General features: G+C 42.8%; 1 protein-coding gene across 1 annotated transcript; it reads left to right on the top strand.

Annotated features, from left to right (window-relative positions):
• Positions 1 to 1,435: 1,435 nt before the first annotated feature.
• Positions 1,436 to 20,088, top strand: SLC25A43 (solute carrier family 25 member 43). The gene is made up of 5 exons (XM_027465259.3): positions 1,436 to 1,807; positions 4,753 to 4,994; positions 5,888 to 6,060; positions 18,013 to 18,147; positions 18,990 to 20,088. Exons 1-5 carry the CDS (start codon positions 1,536 to 1,538, stop codon positions 19,191 to 19,193), a joined length of 1,026 nt encoding a protein of 341 aa, XP_027321060.1. The 5' UTR covers positions 1,436 to 1,535; the 3' UTR covers positions 19,194 to 20,088.

The following is a 20,088-nucleotide window of genomic DNA, read 5'->3' as shown; positions in this document are numbered from 1 at the left end:
CCTGAAGCAACTTGTTGATAACAACTAAGCTATTTGTAAAGTTCAAAAAATAAACAAACAAAAACCTTGATGTTTTCATTGCAAGAATGTCTGAGGCAAATTTCAGTGATTGCATGATTAAAATATGCCTAGTAATTCAGAATGATGTCATTGTGGGAGAGATTAAGGAATTAACTCACAGCTACTTTAAACACCTTGTACTTTATCCTTTATTAACTATGACTATGCAAGACAAGGTATAAAGACATACACAGCAATCTCCTTGTAAGAAAAGCTATTTTCAGAATCGCTTTTAAAGGACTTGATTGCAGAAAATGTATGTTCAATTAAATTCTGTCTCCAAGTGTAATGTAAGTGTATTTTTATGTGAATAGCAAAAGAGACAAAAGAAAATCAGTTCCCTCTGAGGATTCACTGTTGCACTGGTTGTTCTTGCAGTGACAGCTTTTGAAATACAGGAAACTAAGTAGGACATAAGCAATATAAACTTAATTTGTCTGGCAGAAACAGTGAAAAGAAGCATTTACTTTAAGCATTTTTAGTAATCTCAGATCCTACTGGTGACTTTTTTTTTAATGACCAGTTTTATTTTGGCAGGTCCCTTTACACAGGAGAAAAAAATAACAGACAAACTCACACCAAGGACCATCTTCTTCTTGGATTAGATTGTTCTGTGAGAAGCTGAGGATATCTGCTGATTCACTTTACTAGCCAGAACAAGTACGTAAAAAAAAAAAATCTCAACCACAAATGAATAATGGAAATGGGAAGACTGAATGGCAAATAAAAACGTGCTCAGGAAGAATCAGAAGTTGAGGCTTGTCTTGTGCAGACTAGTAAGAGAGGCAAACACCTGGAAGAGACATCACCCTATTATGGTTAGGAGTCTCCTGTTCCTAAGCAATATTAATGTACAGCAAGTTTATACCTGTGCATTCTAGTTTCAGAATGGTCCTTTAAAGAGTTGATTTTTATCCCTTCCCTAGCAATTAACCACTTTCTTCCCACCAGGAAACAGAACACCCTGAATAGTTGGGCTCCTGACAACTAGAGAGATGTATTTTAGCTCTTACATTGATTTGGGGCTACTCTCTCAGACAAAAAAACAGAGCATTTTTACCAAAGTATGCACAGTACAGCCTACCAAACGCAGGCTAACGAAGGTTTCATTTTGTTTCCCGACAAGAAGCAGAGCAGACGCGCTGCACAAATCACTGCTCTTGCCTCCTCGCTCCATAAATCCCGCTGGCTGCCTGGATCTCCTTTCCGCTTCCTCCTCCTCCCTGCTCCCCAAGCCTTATTTTTTTTCTCTTTTTCCCCAGCAACACATCCCCAAAACCCACCCTGGCTGACCCGGGAACCCCGACCAACTCCCGGCCCCCGCTGGCCGAGGGAGGCGCGGGGCTGCTCCGCCCGCCTTGGGCAGGGCAGAGCCGGGGCGGGGCGGACCCGCGGCGCCCCCCGGCGGCCCAGGCTGCCGGAGCCGAGCCCGGCCGTGCTGAACCGGGCCGGGCCGGGCCGGGCCGAGCCGGGCCATGGCCACCTGGCGGCGGGACGGCCGGCTGACCGCCGTGCAGCGCCTGGGCTGCGCCGGGCTGGCGGGCGCGCTGAGCCTCAGCCTGACGGCGCCGCTGGAGCTGCTGACGGTGCTGGCGCAGGTGGGCACCTGGCACTGCCGGCAGGGGCTGCGAGGAGCCGGCAGCAGCCTGTGCCGATCCGAGGGGCTGCGGGCCCTCTGGAAGGGGAACTTCACCGCCTGCCTGCGGCTCTTCCCCTACAGCGCCCTGCAGCTCGCAGCCTCCCGCCGGTAAGCGGGGTAGGGGGACGGGACGGGCAGCGGGGAGCTGCCTGCGGGGGGGACAGCTTTCAAGGCTCTGGGATGGTGTTTGGGGGTCGCCCGGCCCCTCTCTCTGTGGATGCGCCTCTCCAGGCTCACAGCTTTGCTGTTTTATTTATTTAGTTGTAGCTGCTCTTAAGGCTGGGTGATAGGCTGGGAGCATATAAAGGCAGAGGTGTTCCTCAGCGAGGAGTGGTTGACAGGCTGGTAACTCTCTTCAGCACGTTCGCATTCCTCTAGAAATGCAGTTACAATGCTGCCTACAGGTGTGACTGCAAAATCTGTTATTTGAGACCAATCTATTTTATCCCCTTATAAGTTTTCAAGTATTTATATCGTCTATATCAAAGAAAATAACTAAGTCATGACTCAAATCTTTTCCCTAGTGTTATGCAGCTATTATGCAAACCTGATCATTTTTGAAGTTGATGCTGGCATTATTTGCTTTAAAATCTCATTGTCCATAATACCCAGGTGCTAGATTACTGTAAACCAGGGAGGGTCTGCAGCAAGGTCTGTATAGAGCAATGCTGAGCCAGCTCTGCCAGCCTGGATTCCTAGGATTCCCATTTGCTGCCAGTATCTTTTAGGCATTGAAGGGACAGCCCGACTGTTTACCCGCGCCAGCATGTTTTGCCAGTTTGAGGGTTGGGTTTCTTTTTCCCTTTTTATTTTTTTAAGGTCAGCTACGTGCAGGCTGTGCGTTTGACATTTCTGCCCAGCTGGGCAATGGGTTATTCCAGTTCATGGGCTGTGCTGGGTGGGGAGAAACATGGGCTCAGCGTGTGTGGGCCAATCAGGCCTGTTGTGGCTCTCACCCGGGCTGGCGCGCAGCCTGCTGAGGTTCGTCAGCTGTCTGGCTGAGCGAGAGTCATCTCCCCAGCTCTGCCTGCGCCTTTCAGGAAACGAGAGGTGAAGCGGGCTTGGCATCAGCGGCTGTGTTGTATCCTGCTCATGATGAGCACAGCGGTCAGACAAGGATATGGACAACAGCAGAGTGAAGGCAGAAACAGCGATTTGAATGGAACTGAAAGTTCCCAGAAGAGTCAGCGTGCTGCAGCATATATACCAGTTGATTTTGAGCAAAATAACTGGATTGTTTGTTCAGCATGGAACACAGTACGTGCCCTTTGCAAGGCTACAGTTTGCCTCCGGTTTGCACAGGGCGTTCCTCTCAGTTCTAAGTGGAAGTAGGCTACCAGGAAAACTAAACAAAAGCTGCTTAGGCATATTTCTTGGTACATTATTTGGGGATTTTTGGTACATAAAGGCAAAAAACACAAAAAGAGAGTAATGGTGTGCAGTGACTTCAGAAAATAGTGCTGCCCATAGCAGGAAGAGATGGGCTGATAGGCGGCAGCCCCGAGAAGGGCAGAGCAGAGGCAGCCAGGGCTGGCTGCTGAGCAGCTGGGAATGAGCTGACTCCACACTCCTCCTGTGGTTACAGTGCACAGACTTTGTCTTTCTCTTGCTGTGGCAGTTTTAAATGTTGTCTGGGTAGTGCTCAGAGCCACCCCCTCACACATTTGTGCACGCACAGGAAGATCAGGCTGTGTTGCTTTAGGAGCTGTACAGGTACAGGAAAAAAAAAAAAAAACCCTTTCACTTCTGCTTGGCTAGTCTGTTCTGCGCCACAGGACAAGTAGATGCAGGGATCTGCCGTGCAGTAGAAAACATCAGCTGAGCAAGCAGTGACTTGTATATCTTTGCAAATGATTTTGTTCTGGACATGGTAACACTGTGTAGTTTAAAAATCTGCTGTTTACACAGTTCAGTTAATACTTCAGAAATACAATAGAAATAAAATACTTCAAAAATACAATGGTAGGTTTCTTCATGTCCAGGTAAGATTCTCCCCTCAATTCTTTTTACTTACTGCCTCCATGACACTTCTCACTGATTTAAGAACACTTTACATACATAGAAAAGTCCTTCTGTGAATCACAGATCTACCAATTGTAGGTCAGCCTTTAAAACTCTGTGCTTCTATTTCAGAGTTACAAATTTAGATTTAACCTCCTGAGCGTAGTCATGCTTGGACATAAGTCTTCTCTAGGAAAGTATCCCTGTGGACCCTCCTGTCCCAAGATAAGCAACAGAGGGAGGTTCAGTTGGTCCCAGAAGGCCTGTGATGGAGTTACCTATATATTTCTTCTTACATGGTAACTTTTACTAGAGGAAAGCCTCGCAGGAGGTTGGACCAATGTCTATAACCAATGACTGATGATCAGAGAATTTCTTGCAGACATATTTTAAGTTCCAGTAATTTTCAACCTGTAGGGAAAATATAAATGAGGATTCAATGGACAAAAATGACTTTTTAAGTCTCTTGCAAAGCAGGCAAGTAAATTGTTTGACCAGGTAGTCTCCATATCTCTGAAGGTTTTTTTGTTGTTGAATTGGTGCTCTCGACCTCCAGCTGGGTACCACAACTCCAGCTGCATGAGTTTAGTCTGTGCTGGGAACTGTGGTACAGGCTGAGCTACACAAGCTGCTAAAAAAGCTCTTCCAGGTATTGGAAGCATTTAAGCTCAGTAATACTAAAAGTAAAGTAAATTGCATTTGGGGAGTTCTGTATTCCAGTCCCTAACCTAGCTATTATCTTTAACTTTTGTATTTCAGAGCTCCTCTGCAGCCGTGGATTTACCCTAAATCTGTTTGGGCTCTTAGGCATGTCATTTTGCCTCTGCTGATGTTTGCCCATCCCCTTGTTCTGTTTCACAGAGATCTGATGCTTGTAAGGTGTTATACAGCATAGTAATGTCTTGGATGAAATATATATTGAAGTTTCAACTCCTGCTACTGAAGGAGCGTGTGAGCAGAAGAACAATAACATCAAGAATAATCTGCCTTCTTATTTCATGGGTTTTGTTCACGCCGCCATTAACAGTACCTCTTTTCTGTGCTTATTCTAGACTTGTTATCCTTTTCACGGATGAGTTGGGTCATATTTCCCACTGGAGGGCCATCATAGCAGGAAGTCTGGCTGGCATGGTTGCAACCATTGTGACTTACCCTACTGATGTAATTAAAACCCGGCTCATTGTGCAGAATCGCCTGGAACCATCTTACGAAGGAATTCTTCATGCTTTTTACAAAATTTATCATCAAGAAGGACTTCTTGCACTTTACCGTGGTGTTTCACCAGCTATATTAGGTAAAATAATAAAGGGGAAAATCACCTCATTGCACGTTGTTTATTGTAGCTATATTTAGAAGGCACAACAATACTGGCTTCTGCTGCAGCATTGTTGCTTCAAATTATGACCCAGTGCATAGCATTTATATATGGTTAAGCATTCAAAAAGACACTCCTGTCCTTCTTTTATAGATGATCTAGTTATGCTAAGATGTAGGACTTCCCTTGCTTAACTCTTTAAAGAAGTATACGTGCTGTGTTCCTAAATCCTGCCTAGCTGCGAGGGTGTCTCCCTGGCTGTTTAATGAAACCAGTGTGAGCAGTAACACGTAGCTGATGTGAAGATAGTGATATTCTCTCTTTAAATAAGAGAGAATTTTAAAAGCCATTAAATGACTTTTAAATTATTTACCATTCACAGTTTTTTTAAATGCCACTTGAGTTTGTCTGCTTTTTCACAATACATTATTACAAAAATCTATACTAATAATGTACAGTAAAATCTAGGAGAGCATGAAACAAATAAGAGGACGGAAGTATTCCTAATCAGCATGACTGAAGAGGCAGCTCTGTTTACCTCTAGAGCTGCTAGGGTTGGTCTGGAGGAAGAGCTTGTTGCAAAACAGCTGACCTGTCACAAGACTAAATTGGTAAATAATTCTGGCAAAACATGCAAATTTTAGTATGCAAATATGTGCATCCATCACCATATCTAGATGCTGCAATATGGGGGTTTGGTGGTAAACCAGTGGTTAAAAAGTAAAGTTCCTTTAAATATTGATCTGGTCTGAGCAATGTGAGATGTAAACCTGCAGCAGTTCGTGCTGTCTGTCTAGGCCATGTGTTGAGCAGCTGTTTTCTTGGTGTAAAGTGTGCTGATGGAAACCTTCTCTGCATGACTTGCTTTCTAGGTGCTGTTCCATTTTCTGCGGGCTCGTTCTTTGTTTACATCAATCTGGACAAAATCTGGCGAGAACCTGTAGTTCGTTTCACTCCTCTTCAGAACTTCATCAATGGCTGTGTAGCAGCTGGGGTAGCACAGACGCTTTCTTTCCCCTTTGAGACTGTCAAGAGGAAGATGCAGGTACAAAGCATTGATGTTGCTAGTACTTTGTTAGAGGTTCCTGTTTCAGGAGCGTGGGACAAGGTTAGCCAGATGATCAATACTGCCACGTTGCTTCACTTACCAATAGGCTACAGAGGCTTTGTTCTGGGTGTTTGTTTTTTGTTGTTGTTGTTTTTTAAACATCTAAAAATTCATTGTTATAAGTGTGTTGTTACACTTTTAAGGTGGGTTTAAGTGTCTCATGGGATTTGTTTCCACTCAGACTCTATGTCTTTAGCTTTATTTCTTCTTCATAGCAATTCCATCAAATTCTCACAATTCACAGTTGGTAAATCTTCTGTCAAATACAGGCATTCAGTTCCTTTGGTGGTAAGTGGGATGAATGAGACCAATGTTATTTCCAGTGTTTGTGTGTCTGCCGTTTATGCCTGACCTACATACTGGCAACCACAAGAAACTTGTGCAGCGCATACTAAATCTGAAAGGTCAGAACTATCCTCACTCTTTTTTCTGACTCCCCTGGATAATGGATGACTTCCCCATTGCTGGTACTGCTGCTTTCCTGGAGCATCAACAACTATATCCGTATATATTATCTTGCTACTTCTTTTTTCTGAAAGTTTAGTAATAATGATTTAACAAATAAACAAAAACCAGCCCACAGCTTCCATTTCCTTGACATAATTCATTTGATGTTGTCTTCTTTTCATTAGAGCTTCACTAGGAGACAGTGAGTGAGTAACTGTCATCCTTTGGTGGCTCTCTGGCTTATAGCATAAGAATTTATTCTTTCAGCCCAGTTCATGGGACTTTAAAGTTATGGGAAGCTTTTCAGACCTTACCCAAAAGTACTCATTTTGTGTGGCAGCATTATTGAATCTCCCTTCCCCCATCCCCTGGTTGGTAAGTCACAAGCTAGAAAAAGGTTAGGGGAACCTGTGAATTCCTCTTTCCAGTTCCCAGGGTTCCGTTTTTCAGACAGGCCTCAGACCTTAAAATGTCTCTGGTAAGAAAGAGGTTCTGAGCATGAAAACTGGTCTTTTTTTTCCAGCTGTATCAGTAGGACTATGAAAAGCAATTACTAGAACTCTTCTTTTTCTTTATGTCCTTAGGCTCACAACAATACTATTGTCCTGAAGAACAGCACATCAAATGCTTTCCTTTTTTTTTCCATATTAATCATTTTCTGTTGATAAATCACTTACTTATCAGTCAACATTCAGTTTTCAGAATCCGTTCAAAAGTAACTTTCAGTAGTGAATGGTGTGATAACTCATTTCCAGGTCCAGCTTTGTCTTGATAGGCAAGCAGAGAAGTGGGATGAGCCAAGCATTCATTTTGTTGCCACTAGGCTGTGCTCTTTCACTAAAGGGATGCTTAAAACATCTGACTGGCATTTCTAGAATAAGAATGGAATTGGATTTATTTCTTAAATATGTAGGAAAATGTTATGTTAAAAACTTATCTCAGTGGAAGAGAGGCTCAACAACAGGGAGGGTTTTTTTCCTCATAGATGCATTGCAGCAGCTGAATAATGATTTTCCAAGCTTAGAGAGACAAGACCTGATCAGTGACTTCAGAATAAGTCATGGGAGAAAGCTAAAGTGTTTTGGAAGCAGCTGTCAAGATGTAATAGCCCGTAACTTGTTTGGTACTGGAAATGCTGTAAGTCATGTAGGCTTGTCCAGACATGAGACCCTCTGAATATCACACCCAAGCTGATGCCAAGAGCTGACTGGAACTTCTATAACATGATCCAAAAAGTATGTTTTTCACAGTTAACATCAGGATATGGCCCGGTCATGCAGGAACCAGCTCTGCATTGCACTCACTTGCTGGCCTGCTCAGTTTACAGGGTGGTGATCAGAAGAGAGAAATGCCTAGGACAGCACCAGAATGAATATCATGCAAAGGGACATAGGAGTGAAGAGAATAAAGAAAGGGAAAACAGATTAAAAACATTTCAGTGTTCTGTAGAAAATGGGAACAGACACCTTAGAATTCTTATTTTCCTTAGCCATTTTATTCTGGTCAGTCTCCCTTCAGTGTTTCACCTCTCCTGCTGATAAAAAGAGGGATGTACTGAAGAAGCCTTTAGCTACCCGTGGGCCTCATATGAATGTTCAGCACTGCATGTAGGGAAATGCTGGCTTTGTCTTGAAGCTATGAATGATAGGTTTTTGTATGAAGAGGAAGCCAGCACATTGTGGAGGTTGATATCAGATGGAGGTAGTGTATTGCCAAAGACCCTTGCAGAGAACCTGTTAATGATAGGGAAGTAGGAAGCTGTAAGGCAGCCTCAGGAGCTTCTGAAACTGAGAAAATAGGGCACAAGGCTTTCCTCTCTGATTCTGGGGTTGAGTACCTGAGACCCAAACATCCAGTTCAGATCTTTACCTGAATGCTCGGCAGTCTTGGAAGAGTTAGCTCCATCCACCTCCTCATCTAGAAAAGCACAAATCATTTGCAATAATTGCAAAGAAAAAATTGCTATGGGAGGAGGAGAAGTGCTATTTCTAACCTCTGTTGTAATCGTTTTGTTTCATCCTTTCTCATTTTACGTATCTGAATCCTACAGTCCTGACGTCAGCAGCTTCTGTCAGTGACATCTGTGGGAGTAGGAGCTAAGTGTCAGAGAACAATTCTTCCTCTGTGTTTTGGTGGTGATTTATGATGTCAGATTTGCTCTGTAACCATGGCTGCTTCCCCCTCTGCTGTTAGAATTATCTTTATCATGTTTACTTTTTTCTTCCAAGATGCTATGGTTGCTAAATATACTTCAATGGCTTTCTTAAAAGAAATATTAATTAACGTGGTTGAGTCTTACTGATTATGTGAGTACTCTTTGTTGTGATTATCCTAGTTTTATTCCTTTGTCTTCCTTTTTTCACTTTGCTCCTGATTGGCATGTTAGAGAATTAAGAGGTACTGAATGCATGTTTCGGCATGGCCATATGGCTTTTGTTGTGCATCTGTAGAAGGGGAATGGTGAAGGAGAGGGTTGTTCAAAGGGGTGTTCTATACTAAATGTTTCCTGACTCACTCTTATGCTCTGTCAGCTTCTGACCAAAACCTTACTGATCATTATATCCTTCTGACTGTTTGTTATTCCTGCCTTTCCCTCCTCACCTCACTATCACCAGTCATTGTTAAACCCAGTATCTAAGCGATGTTCAAGTCCTGCACTTTTATCTTGCAGGCTTATTTAAGTGCATACAAGAAAACTGGAGAAAAAAAAATAAATAAAAAAAAAAAGGCAGGGAAATGTCTGCCTGTAAAGGAGTCTGGGTCTGAGGGAAGCCCTGGTAATATGCTTCTACTTCCCTGTACTGTCTTTTTGTTGATGATGACCTTCATAAATGCATATAACACTGAGCTCTGGCATTTCAGCAAGGAAGGATGAATTCAGAGCTGTTATATGCCTCATAGAAGATTATTATTAGAATGACACCAATCCTAGGCTATGTGAAGAAGTGAGTATCTATAAACACACAAGTGGTGAGTGCAAACCTAGTACGCAAGTCTGGCACCTCCCTCTGTGCATATGACCCTCAGTGGCAGATTCTGATACCCCTCGCTGGCACTCCTCAGCTTTCACTCCAAAATGATGTGGGATTTGGTGTGTTTTGCTTTACAAAACCACCAAAAATGACCCTGAAGTCTCACAGATAATCCATCAACTGTACAGACACTTTGCACCTGCTTACATGAACAACTTCTGCTCGCTTTGCAGAAGCTCTGTCTTGTGCTCATACTCTGCTGGTATCATTTCTTTTAATTTCTAGAATGAAAACCAGTAAATGCCACTCAGAAATAGCTCAGCCATCAAACCCTTCTAAAATAGAATAGGGATACTTTTAGTATACTGCAGGATTCAGCACATTTTTGGTGTTGACTGCACAGAATCCTTAAGTTTTGAGGGCATCTCTCAGGAGAAGGCATTGTTCAATAGCATCTGATCTTTCTGTTTTAAAATCCAGGCTATGAATTCCCTCCACTGCTGTAAACAAACAAGCTCGTTGTTCTTGCTTAGTGTAGACTGCTGCCATGCATCACCCAAGAAGTGGCCTCTTTTCAGTGACAAAAGTGAATCGGTTAGACCTCAACTGCCTATAAATCTGCAGCCTGGGGGAGGGGGGTGTTTATATTTTGTTTTGGTTTGTGTTTGTTTTTTTTTTTTTTTTTTTTTTTTTTGTTTTGTTTTGTTTTGTTTGTTTTTTGTTTTGTTTTGTCTTTTGGAGCACAAGATACTCTGCAAGCATGAAATCTGTTGTAAGTGATGTACATGTTTTGAGGTCTTTATAACGTCAAGAAAACGGAGCATTTGCTTTCTTCTTGAGGTAGCTTGTTTTAAGTAAATGCAATCTGCAGCCCTGTTGGCATTTTTCTTGCCTGAAGCCAGTTAAATAATATATTGTAGTACTTTTATTTGAGTATTTAAATAAAAATAGTTCCCTCACTATGTTTCTTGCAAAGTAGAAGTCAGTGTTCTAGGAACCCAGTGGCTGGGCTATAAGCAACGTTTCGTAAAAAGCATAAAAGTTCATTTGAAAAGCACCTTCTCCCTGCTGAAATGGGGAGACAGTGCTCCAGTGCTGCTTAAACTTGAGCAGTTTACAAAGAGTGTGCCATCACTGATGATCTGGTGCTGGCATGGCAGCCTCGGAAAGCTCTCAAGCTGTGGTGTCCCTGCTGTTTGTGAGATCTGTGTTTGTGTCAGCTGGGAATATGTTATTGGAGTCGTGACCCGGTTTAAAAATAAGAAATGCTTTTTGGGTCATGTGGTTCACATGACATCTCAAAAGCATACGTGCTCTGAGACTTGGTGCAGGGAGACCCTTTAGTGGTGAACTGCATGGGAGCCCGAGTCTTGAAAATTTTCAGAGATGGAGCCATTTGACCACAAATTGGGGCAAATTCCATGGTATGGAAGCACATAAGGAGCAATATTATTACTTTGGGTATGATTTCCTGTGGAAATAAGGTTTGTGTGGTTCCCAGCTGTCTGTCCTTGCCCCCAGTACTTTCGATCCTGCAGTCCAACTTCAGCTCAGCTTGACAGAGGTTTCGGTGATACTAATTTCTTTAAGATTTGTGAAAGAAACTGCACAGATAGAAATGAAATTCTAAAAATATTCTGCCTGAGGGGGAGGATGCTGTGTTAATTCTTACTTTTCTTACTTCTAGTCCTTGTGATTTTGTGTTCCCCTTTTCCTTGCTGCTAGGGTTCAGGCATCAGCTAGGTCTCAATATGCTAGTTGTTACTTCATTTTTTCTCCTAGTTTCTCTAATTATTAACAAATAATTAATAGACTTCAGATCCTGGTTTAGGTAAAATCCCTTCCTTTCTCCCTTTTTGCCCTATGCCTAATTGCTTTCAGCTACCAGCATTTTTATTGTTCTGGTGTCACTATAAAAATATTTCATTCTGCTGGCTCTGAGGCTATCATAGAATCGTGCCCTACTGCTTTGGGAAGTACTTGGTTGAGTAAACAGTTGAGACAATGCCCGAAAATAAAGCTACCTGAGACTAATGCGGGCTTTGCCTTCTGTAGCAGCTTCAACTAGCTTTTGTACATGTGAACAAACCTCAGGCATGTTTCTCTGAGATCCTCAAACTTCCACAGGAGAGCATCACAGAGCCTGAGTGCCTGTGAAGGTGAAACACTAAAGAGTGACAGTGAAAAAAATCAATAAGAGGGAAAATGGTAAATTAAGAATCAGAAGTAGAACTGGGCTGATCTAATAGCCAGGTCTGCCTTGTGACAGTTTGTGCTACTTTTAGGGGTTTTCTAACCCTGTTCATCCAAGGTGGCGTGGTAAGGACCAGCGAGGAGCTGAGGTGGATTACAGCAGTAGCTTAGTGCTGTGGTACAGTGGCCTTCTGAAGAAAAGCAGGAAATTGCACCGTGCCCATTTGAATGCAGGAGGGAGGGCAGAACATAATTCTTTCTAGATGGTTTTCCCAGACTCTGAAGTGGCAGGTACACTCCCAATCCTTGGCAGTTCCAGCTAAGTGTGACCACTGGCCTCTTACAGCCTCTGCGGCTCTCTGAGCTGTGTGGTATGAGTGAGAGCTCTCCCTTTGGGGCAAATCAGATGGGTTAACACAACCCACCTCTTTAAACCTTGTAAACTCACGCAGCTGACAGGGCCTGACATGGAAAGGCACGCTGCTGTGCACACACAGCTTGGATGGCCATAACTTACAGCAGAGAGGTGGTAATGTCTCCAGAGCGACAGCTACTGCTGTTATCCCCTGCCATGAGTGCTCTTGCATCAGTCATACGGGGGAGCTTGTACTGTTCTGGAACATGTCTGTGCTTGGAATGATGATCCTGTGATATAACTGTTATTGTTTGTGCAAAATAGTCCATAAGCAGGAGCTAAAACTTTGTGCACACTCTCTTATATCTGATTTATTCTGATATGGTGTAATTCTGCATCTCACCCACATGAGGCCAATGGAAATATGTCCGCTGTAAAGCCCCAGTCCTGCAGAAACATTAACTTTCTCCCCAGATCCTACAAAAACAGCAGGAGATGTGGGAACTAGCGTTGCTCTTCACTGTGTGCTGCGTAGGACCAAGCTACCCTGCCTGAGGGTTTGCACCATTAAGCCAACCACTGCTCATGTACCTGAAAATTGTGCGCCCATTTGTAAGGACTGAGCTGAATCATCAGGCAGTCTGAAACCACCCAGATGTGTCTGTGCGAGGGGTTGCACTACCTGGAGAAAAAAGACCTCTGTGTTCCATCTGGAAGATTTCTTCATAGCATAAGTGTTAAAAGCAGGGAAATCTTGTGTTCAGCACTAAGGGAGGGATTCTGCAACACACCACGAAGCCTCAGGATACTGGATCGGCGATAACATATTTAAAGCTGAGTCAAACTCTTCTGAACAAACAGTAAACTGTTGTACACGCCTGCTGCCATTAATTTCAGCAAGGCAAAAAGATTTGGCCCTGGTTCAGGTTACAGAGGAAAGGACAACATGTTCCTAGAGTGCAGGAAGCTGTAGGTCAGCTGCTTTGCTGTGGTGCTCTGGAAGCGATTGCCTCCTAATAGCTTGTCATGGTTTACCTTACCACATGCCTGAATACCTTTGGTGGACTTTATGTTCCCGTGCAGGGGTAAGTCAGTGTTACTAGAGCACTGACACAGAAAAGAGCATGACTACCAAGTAAGGCTGTCCTCCAGGAGGAAGGGTTGATTTGCCCAAGACTGTGCTTTTTTTTTCACCCAATTTTATTACTTGCTTACATTTCAGTTGCTTCTTATTCTTCTAAGTATTCAGTCTTGACTTGAGTGAAGTTTCTGTGGACTGTAGTGGCATTAGCCTGAATGAAAACTACAATTTTTGTCCTTCAGTTTCCTTTGAACTACGTTTACGCTTGCCTCATGCAAGCACCCTTATTAACCCAGACTACAAAGACATCTTATTTTAGCTTCCAGATTAAGAGCATGAACTTTTGAGCTGTGTTGTAAAATGCCTTCCTCTGTGTTTGTTGTTTTTTATTGTATTATTGAAAATGACCAGAAGTGTAGGACACACAAATCTGCTGAAAATATATAAATAACAAACAATTTTACTGTATCTACCATCAGAATAGCGTACTTCCTATGGCAGCTATAGTACTGCATAGTACTATAATATGCCAATAGTACTTCATACTCCAAAAACAAATAAAAAAAAGAAGGAAAAAAAAGGCAAAACTTTGTACCAACAAAGTTTTTACAAACAGGAAAGGGGAGGGAAAAAGTACATTTAATGAAAGGGAAGTATTTCCAAATACTCTCTTTTAACATGTAAATTCAGATAGCTGCAAACCAAAATGTCCTAAACTGCAAGTGGGAATTTGGGATCTGCAAAACTCTGGGCACAAACTCAAGTGGCGTAACCACTGTGCCTGTGTTCCACATCCCTGTTCCCTGCTTTGTGCCTGTGTTGCTACTGTGAGCCTTGGAAAGATTAAAGTGATTGATCTTTTTGTGGGCACGGCTCTCACTACAGCTGTGGTGCACTGCATCCATCCCATCCTGAGAGGAAGGGAATAGGAAGGGAGGGCCTGGAAGATTTCATGGAAGAGGAAATTTCTAAAAGGGTCTGTGAGATTAGTTCCCAAAATAGCACTTTGTTGTTCTGGCAGTCACCTACAGACAGTAGGAGAGATGGTGTCTGGAAAGTCTTCACCTAATAGTTGTCTTTAACTTGAGCGTTGTCACAAGACTCCACCCTTATTGAAATGTTTGGTTTATATAAAAGATGTGACCCAGACTGCAGGTTGGAAGTTGTTGGGGGCTTTTTTATCCATTGCTCTAACTCTTGGGTTTAGTTTGTCAGAGTAGAACAGACTGCTGACTTTTGGCATGTATTACGCTGGCTTCTTGGAGTTGGTGGCCTTTGGATTCTAAAAGACTGGTTTTGAGAGAGCAGATAGAACCAATTTTGCATTCGCTGTGCTTTAAGGAGAACCCATCATCTGTCAGATGTAAAACGATTAGCAACTTAACCCAGCTTCTACTGTGACTTGGCACTCTGTTATATCAGTGCAGCGAGCTGTGCTGTGTCTCCAGCCTTCTGCACTGTGAAACAATTGCAGCTGGAGGGGAAGGAAGTCCTGAAAAGTGTTCGTAACAGGCAGGTTTCCATCCAGCCCCCGTAGCATCAGATGGTGTCAAAAGAGAAGAATTTAAACCACTTGGAGGTCCATGGTGTGAAATGTCTCTGTCCACAGACCTGATCCTTCTGGAATGAGGTTTGTTTGTCACAGTAGGGTTCTCTGGAAAAAGGTGGAGGAACTAGTCTGATCTGTTTGGTTACTTCCATTTTCTGGCTCTGGTGCCATGGGGTAGTTGTGAGGATTGTATTGTTGCAGACCTGTTTAGAGGGTGCAGAACCTCCTAAAACCCACAGCCATCTTTTTTCATTAAAAGCCTTGCCAAATGAAACACCTTCCTACTTGTTTCTTTTATTAATACATTCCAACTTTGTTTAGCTGTGTTCCAAAATACTGAATTTTTAACTATGTCCTAATGCAGTTTTTTGTTGTTCTTTAGCAGTAGGTGACTGAGATTCTGTGGACAGTTGCTACTTAAATACTGTGCCTAATGTCTTAGAAACGTACTGCTTCTGTAAAGCAGAAAGACTGGCAAAGCATACTTCACCCCAAAGACTGAAATCTTGAAAATGGCTGTAACCATAGTGAATGTTACTATAAATAACTCTTCAGTAAATCTCTTAAGAGGTCAATCAATGTCTGTGGACAAATCGGAAACCTGAGGTTTTGACTTAACTGTTCCTTTTCAACCGTCTTCTGGCTGTGTTTGCTGCATGCACAACCTTACTGAAATGTGCTGCATGCTTGGAGCCCATATTAGTGTTGTAGGGAAGAGGACTGCAGTCAAGATCCATTGATATGTGCCTTTGCAATGTATACAGTAACTAAGGGAATTAAGTTAAACTCATGCAGTTAATTCTGGCAGGTCATGCCCTGCCTACCACAAGGGGACTTAAAAAGGAAGGAAATGGCGTGCTAGCAGCATTCCTGCTTTCCTGAAGCATTTCAGAGAGCTGTTCCTCTTCACCGAGTTGCTGCCTGTAACCGTGCTTTACCAAAAAAGCTCATGGAAACTGGCAGATGGTCTGGAAAGCAAAACAGGATTTTGATTCCAGCTCTCCTATGACTGTGGTTGCATTATTAAGGATATCTACATTATTTTGGTGCTCTTTGTGGTGCCACTGTCACCATTCTTAGTGGAACTGGTCCCTGAGGTCTCAGTTGCAGCACTCAGCATCTTCCATAACATGATCATGAGAGTCTTTATAGAGGAGTTTCTCAAGTCCTGACAATTAAGGCTTGAAAAATTATTTCTCTTTGCTGGATTTAGCTGTTTCTTCTTAAACCTTTATACCTCTTCAGTAACAGAGCCAAGCAGGCAGCTTCCTCGTAGCGAAGGAGCGGAGGTGAACATGTGCATGATCCTCAGCTATCAGAGTAGCTCTATTACCTTGATCTTTCTGTAAAGACAGGGCTGGTAATGCTGTAAAATCCTGGCAGTTAAATCCCGTAACATCTGCCTCTCTGAGCCATAAACCAGGAAGCTGTGGGCACTTACACCAGAGATGGGAATTATGGAAACAGCTGTAGCCCTATGGAGCTAGAGAGGCCAATGTAGACTAAAAGGGAATAAGTGATTAGAGCAGTAGTAGAGCACTGCTCTTTCCTCTACAAATGTAATCCCTCTCTTGCAAATCAGGTAGGTACAGTGTTGAAAAAGTTCAGAGGGAAGCAAATACAGGCGCTCTCTCCTGCTTCAAGTGTGAAAGACCATGGATTAAATCCTCAGCCCTACTCTTCTCTGGGATAAAAGAGCCAGGACATGTCAAAGACGATCCAGAAAATGCCTGTACAGGATGTGGTGAAAGCCAGTTGCCTTCTCTCAATACAGACAGCTGCTTTCCCCAAATGACCCCCCAAAACCCTGTCAGAATGAAACTGTATGGTTTAACCTGCTGCCTGCCATCAGAAGCATTTCACACGTGTGTCACTCATACACAAAAAAGTGAGAGGGGCTATATGCAGTTTGTGTGCTGGTTAATTTTGTGTGTGTGTGTGTTAGCTTCTAAATTTTCACTGCAGATTTGCCAGTAATGCAAGAGGATGCAACAGTATTTAAACCATTTGATTAGCAACTTGTCTTGTATACCTGGACCATGAATCTTGATCCATTTCCATTTCCACTGTCCAAGTTGCCAAGTATTTGAAATGCTATAGCTCAGGCATCTAGAAAATGTCATCACCACTTGTCAGTTAACAAGAGGCTTGTCATCATAGGCTTAGCAACTCCAAGGAGCTGTGGGTTAGTTTGGACAAGCGGGGCAAAAATGCTTAACCACATGGTGTTTCAGATCAAAGAGGGGATAATAATACCCACATTCACCAATCAATTAACTGTACGAGTCCTGTTCTTATCAAGCTTATGCCCTGTGGGGATTGGCTTGTAACAGACCAGTTGTGTCCAGGGTCCCCACACTCTCCAGACTGAGAATTGTCACTTGATGTGGGTATGAGTCCCTGATTTGCCAGTGCAAAATAAGCCCCCAGCTGCATATGGACAGATGGATGAGGATGGGATTATTCAAGGTCAGGTTATCTTGTCTGTACTAACACAGTAGGAGATTAATGAAGGAAGGATTTTGCTGTTAAAAATGACCTGCTACACCTCCTCCGTGTGAACCGAGACAGTCTACACTGCAGTTGGGAATGTGTCTGCAGTCCAGCAGGATGTTCCCAAGCTCGCTTTAACTGGCTTGGATCAACTGGCCATGTAGCAAAACACAGCAGCACAGGTACCAACTGCTCACCTACAGCCCTTGGCGGGCTTGTGCAGCCTGGGCTGAAATGTGGCGTTCCTTTTCTGCTGTGCTGTTGCTACTCAGTGCGTAGTGCAGTTCGCCCTTTTCACTGCAGTGTGGACGCAGCCTGAGCAGCCAGAGTCCTGTGTGCTCTCCTGTTTTGATCGATACTACAGGAAGGCACTGTGGTGTCCAGGGCCGACCCCAAGCCTCCCACTCATAGGTGCTCCAATGCCAGCATTGTAAAATAGCTTTCCCGAGACCTGAGCAGCTGGCAGGTGTGGGCTTGATGCGCTTCGCAGCTCTGGTACTGATGGTTTCTAGTAGTGACATGGCACAAAAGGAAGTACTGGTGGAAATTACTGCTCTCTTTCTCTTTCACACCTATCAGAGAGCAAGATCCCTTCCTGTTCAATTTGTGTTTCAAGGCAAAACAGTTGATTCTTTTTGGTTAACAGAAGAATCTAGATGAATGTGTTGAAACCTGCCATAAAGTGTTACTTATACCAGAATGGAAGTTACCTACCTACCAGCGTGGAGAAAATAATTATCTTTAATTACCTTGGTTTTCTTTTGATTGTTATAAATCTCCCTGGGTGTCTCTTGAACAGGCGCAGAGCCCTTGGCTTCCCCACTACGGAGCGGTTGATGTCCATTTCACTGGCATGGCTGACTGTTTCCGGCAAACTGTGAAGAACAAAGGTGTACTCGGACTTTGGAGTGGACTCACACCCAGTCTGCTCAAGGTGAGGTTTTGCTTTCATCCAGTTAACTGAAGTAAGACACGCTCTTGGACAATTAAAGTTATAAGCCATATGACATCCCTTCATGCTTATTAGCAGCTTCTGGATAATGGAGCCCGTCACAGCCCAGGTGTAACCTCAGGCAGGTTACAAACCAGCTTTGGATCATAGCTTTGGTCATATTTCCTCGAGTGTGAGTTTGGCTTCCTTACATCTCTCCTTTCAAGTTCATTTGAATGTCTTTAGAGAAGGGAGTGCTGCTAACACACAAGTCAGAGTATGGTTGGGGAACTGCAAGCAATACACTTAAAACAGCTAAACAAGTTCTCCTTTTCTGCTCAGCTCCAGTAATTTGACAGATTTATCTACCTATAAAGAAAATATCCCTTGTAAAAAAACACTCCCATAGAAGACAAAAGTAGTATTTTGCAATGAGCTAGCAGTGGACCAGAGCTGCTGATTCTGCACGGGGCAAAAGAAGAAGGTTCAATCATTCTGCAGTATGCAGAATAAAGCCCACATTTACTATTAGGAATTGCTGAGGTTGCTTAGGATTTGCTCAGCTATTGCACAAGCTGTGATAATCTACAGGCTAGCACAGACCTTGTTCCTCATAATATCCTTATAATTTATGTACTAATAAACTATTACTTTTAACATGATGCAGGGGCCAGCCTAATTTGAGGTGACTATGGCTTTATATAAATTATCATAGCTCTGTTAGCAGATCACATCTAACCTGAAGTTCCAGAAGTTTTGTTTTTAAAAATGTAAGAATACTATTCCTGTATCTAATATACTGCTTTTTTGTTGTTGTTGTTTTGTTTGTTTGTTTTTTAAATCAGATTGTTCCGTACTTTGGTGTTATGTTTAGCACCTTTGAATTCTGCAAGCGGGTCTGCCTGTACAGAAATGGTTATATCGAATCTCCTTTAAGTTACAAGCTAACTCCTGGCGTGGATCAGAGTTTACAGCCACAAGAACTGAGAGAATTAAAGCTCCTCCGAAGAGAAAACTTTGAGCCAAGGAAATCAGCTCTTGAAAACTGACATCAGAGTGTTCATTGCAGAAACTTTTTCTTCAGAAACTTTGCAAGAAAGACATACTAAGCTACAGGTACCAGCATCTCACCAGATTGTGTGGTTTTAGGATTGAGATACCAGTGTGAGGGATGCCTAAATCTTGTGTCTCATTTCCTGAATGGATACAAACAATATGAATATCAAGCGCACACTGAAGAGGAGAGATGCAACTAGTTTGAAAACACTATGCTACTGCAACTTGAACTGATAATATACTAGGTGCTTTTCAATGTTGAATAGCCATTCTAAGATAAAACCACTTACAGAGAGCATGAGAAATTAGATGAGTACAAGCTGCATCTTCAGAATATTGAGAAAATTCAAATGGATTTTTTGAAGTAACCTGAGATAGCAAGTCATCAGAAAATGATGAACAGACTATAGACTATGTACAACATGCAAGCATTTCTACTGGAATATATTTTTTTTAAGTGATGATGTGTGGACATGGCGTTCTGAAGATGCAGAATTAGTCCGGGTTCATTCACACTCCAGAATCCGCTCTTCAGTTTTTGAGACTTACTTGAGAATAATACTTTTGTACAAGTCTTTGGCATAACAATGAAAATATGCTGCTGCAACCGTGTTCTTGCTAACAGACCGTATTACACTGGAATGACAATCTTACAAACTTAAGTGCATACTAGAAAATCTTTCCCCATTTCTCCTGTGTTGTTACTGCATGTACGTGAATTATTTCAGGCTTAGAAAAAAAAAGTTTTCCTGAAATTCTCTGAAATTTTTCCTGAAAAATGCAGTCCTTATATTTGTTAGATATTTGAGAGCCACGAGCCTTGTGATGTTTTCCAGCATTCCTAAAGCTCTATTTTTATATTAAACTACTTTCCAGTTCCTGTGCACA

The sequence above is a fragment of the Anas platyrhynchos genome, chromosome 10 (genome assembly GCF_047663525.1).
Source record: "Anas platyrhynchos isolate ZD024472 breed Pekin duck chromosome 10, IASCAAS_PekinDuck_T2T, whole genome shotgun sequence".
NCBI lineage: Eukaryota > Metazoa > Chordata > Aves > Anseriformes > Anatidae > Anas > Anas platyrhynchos.
This window is presented reverse-complemented; position numbering and strand designations above follow the sequence as displayed.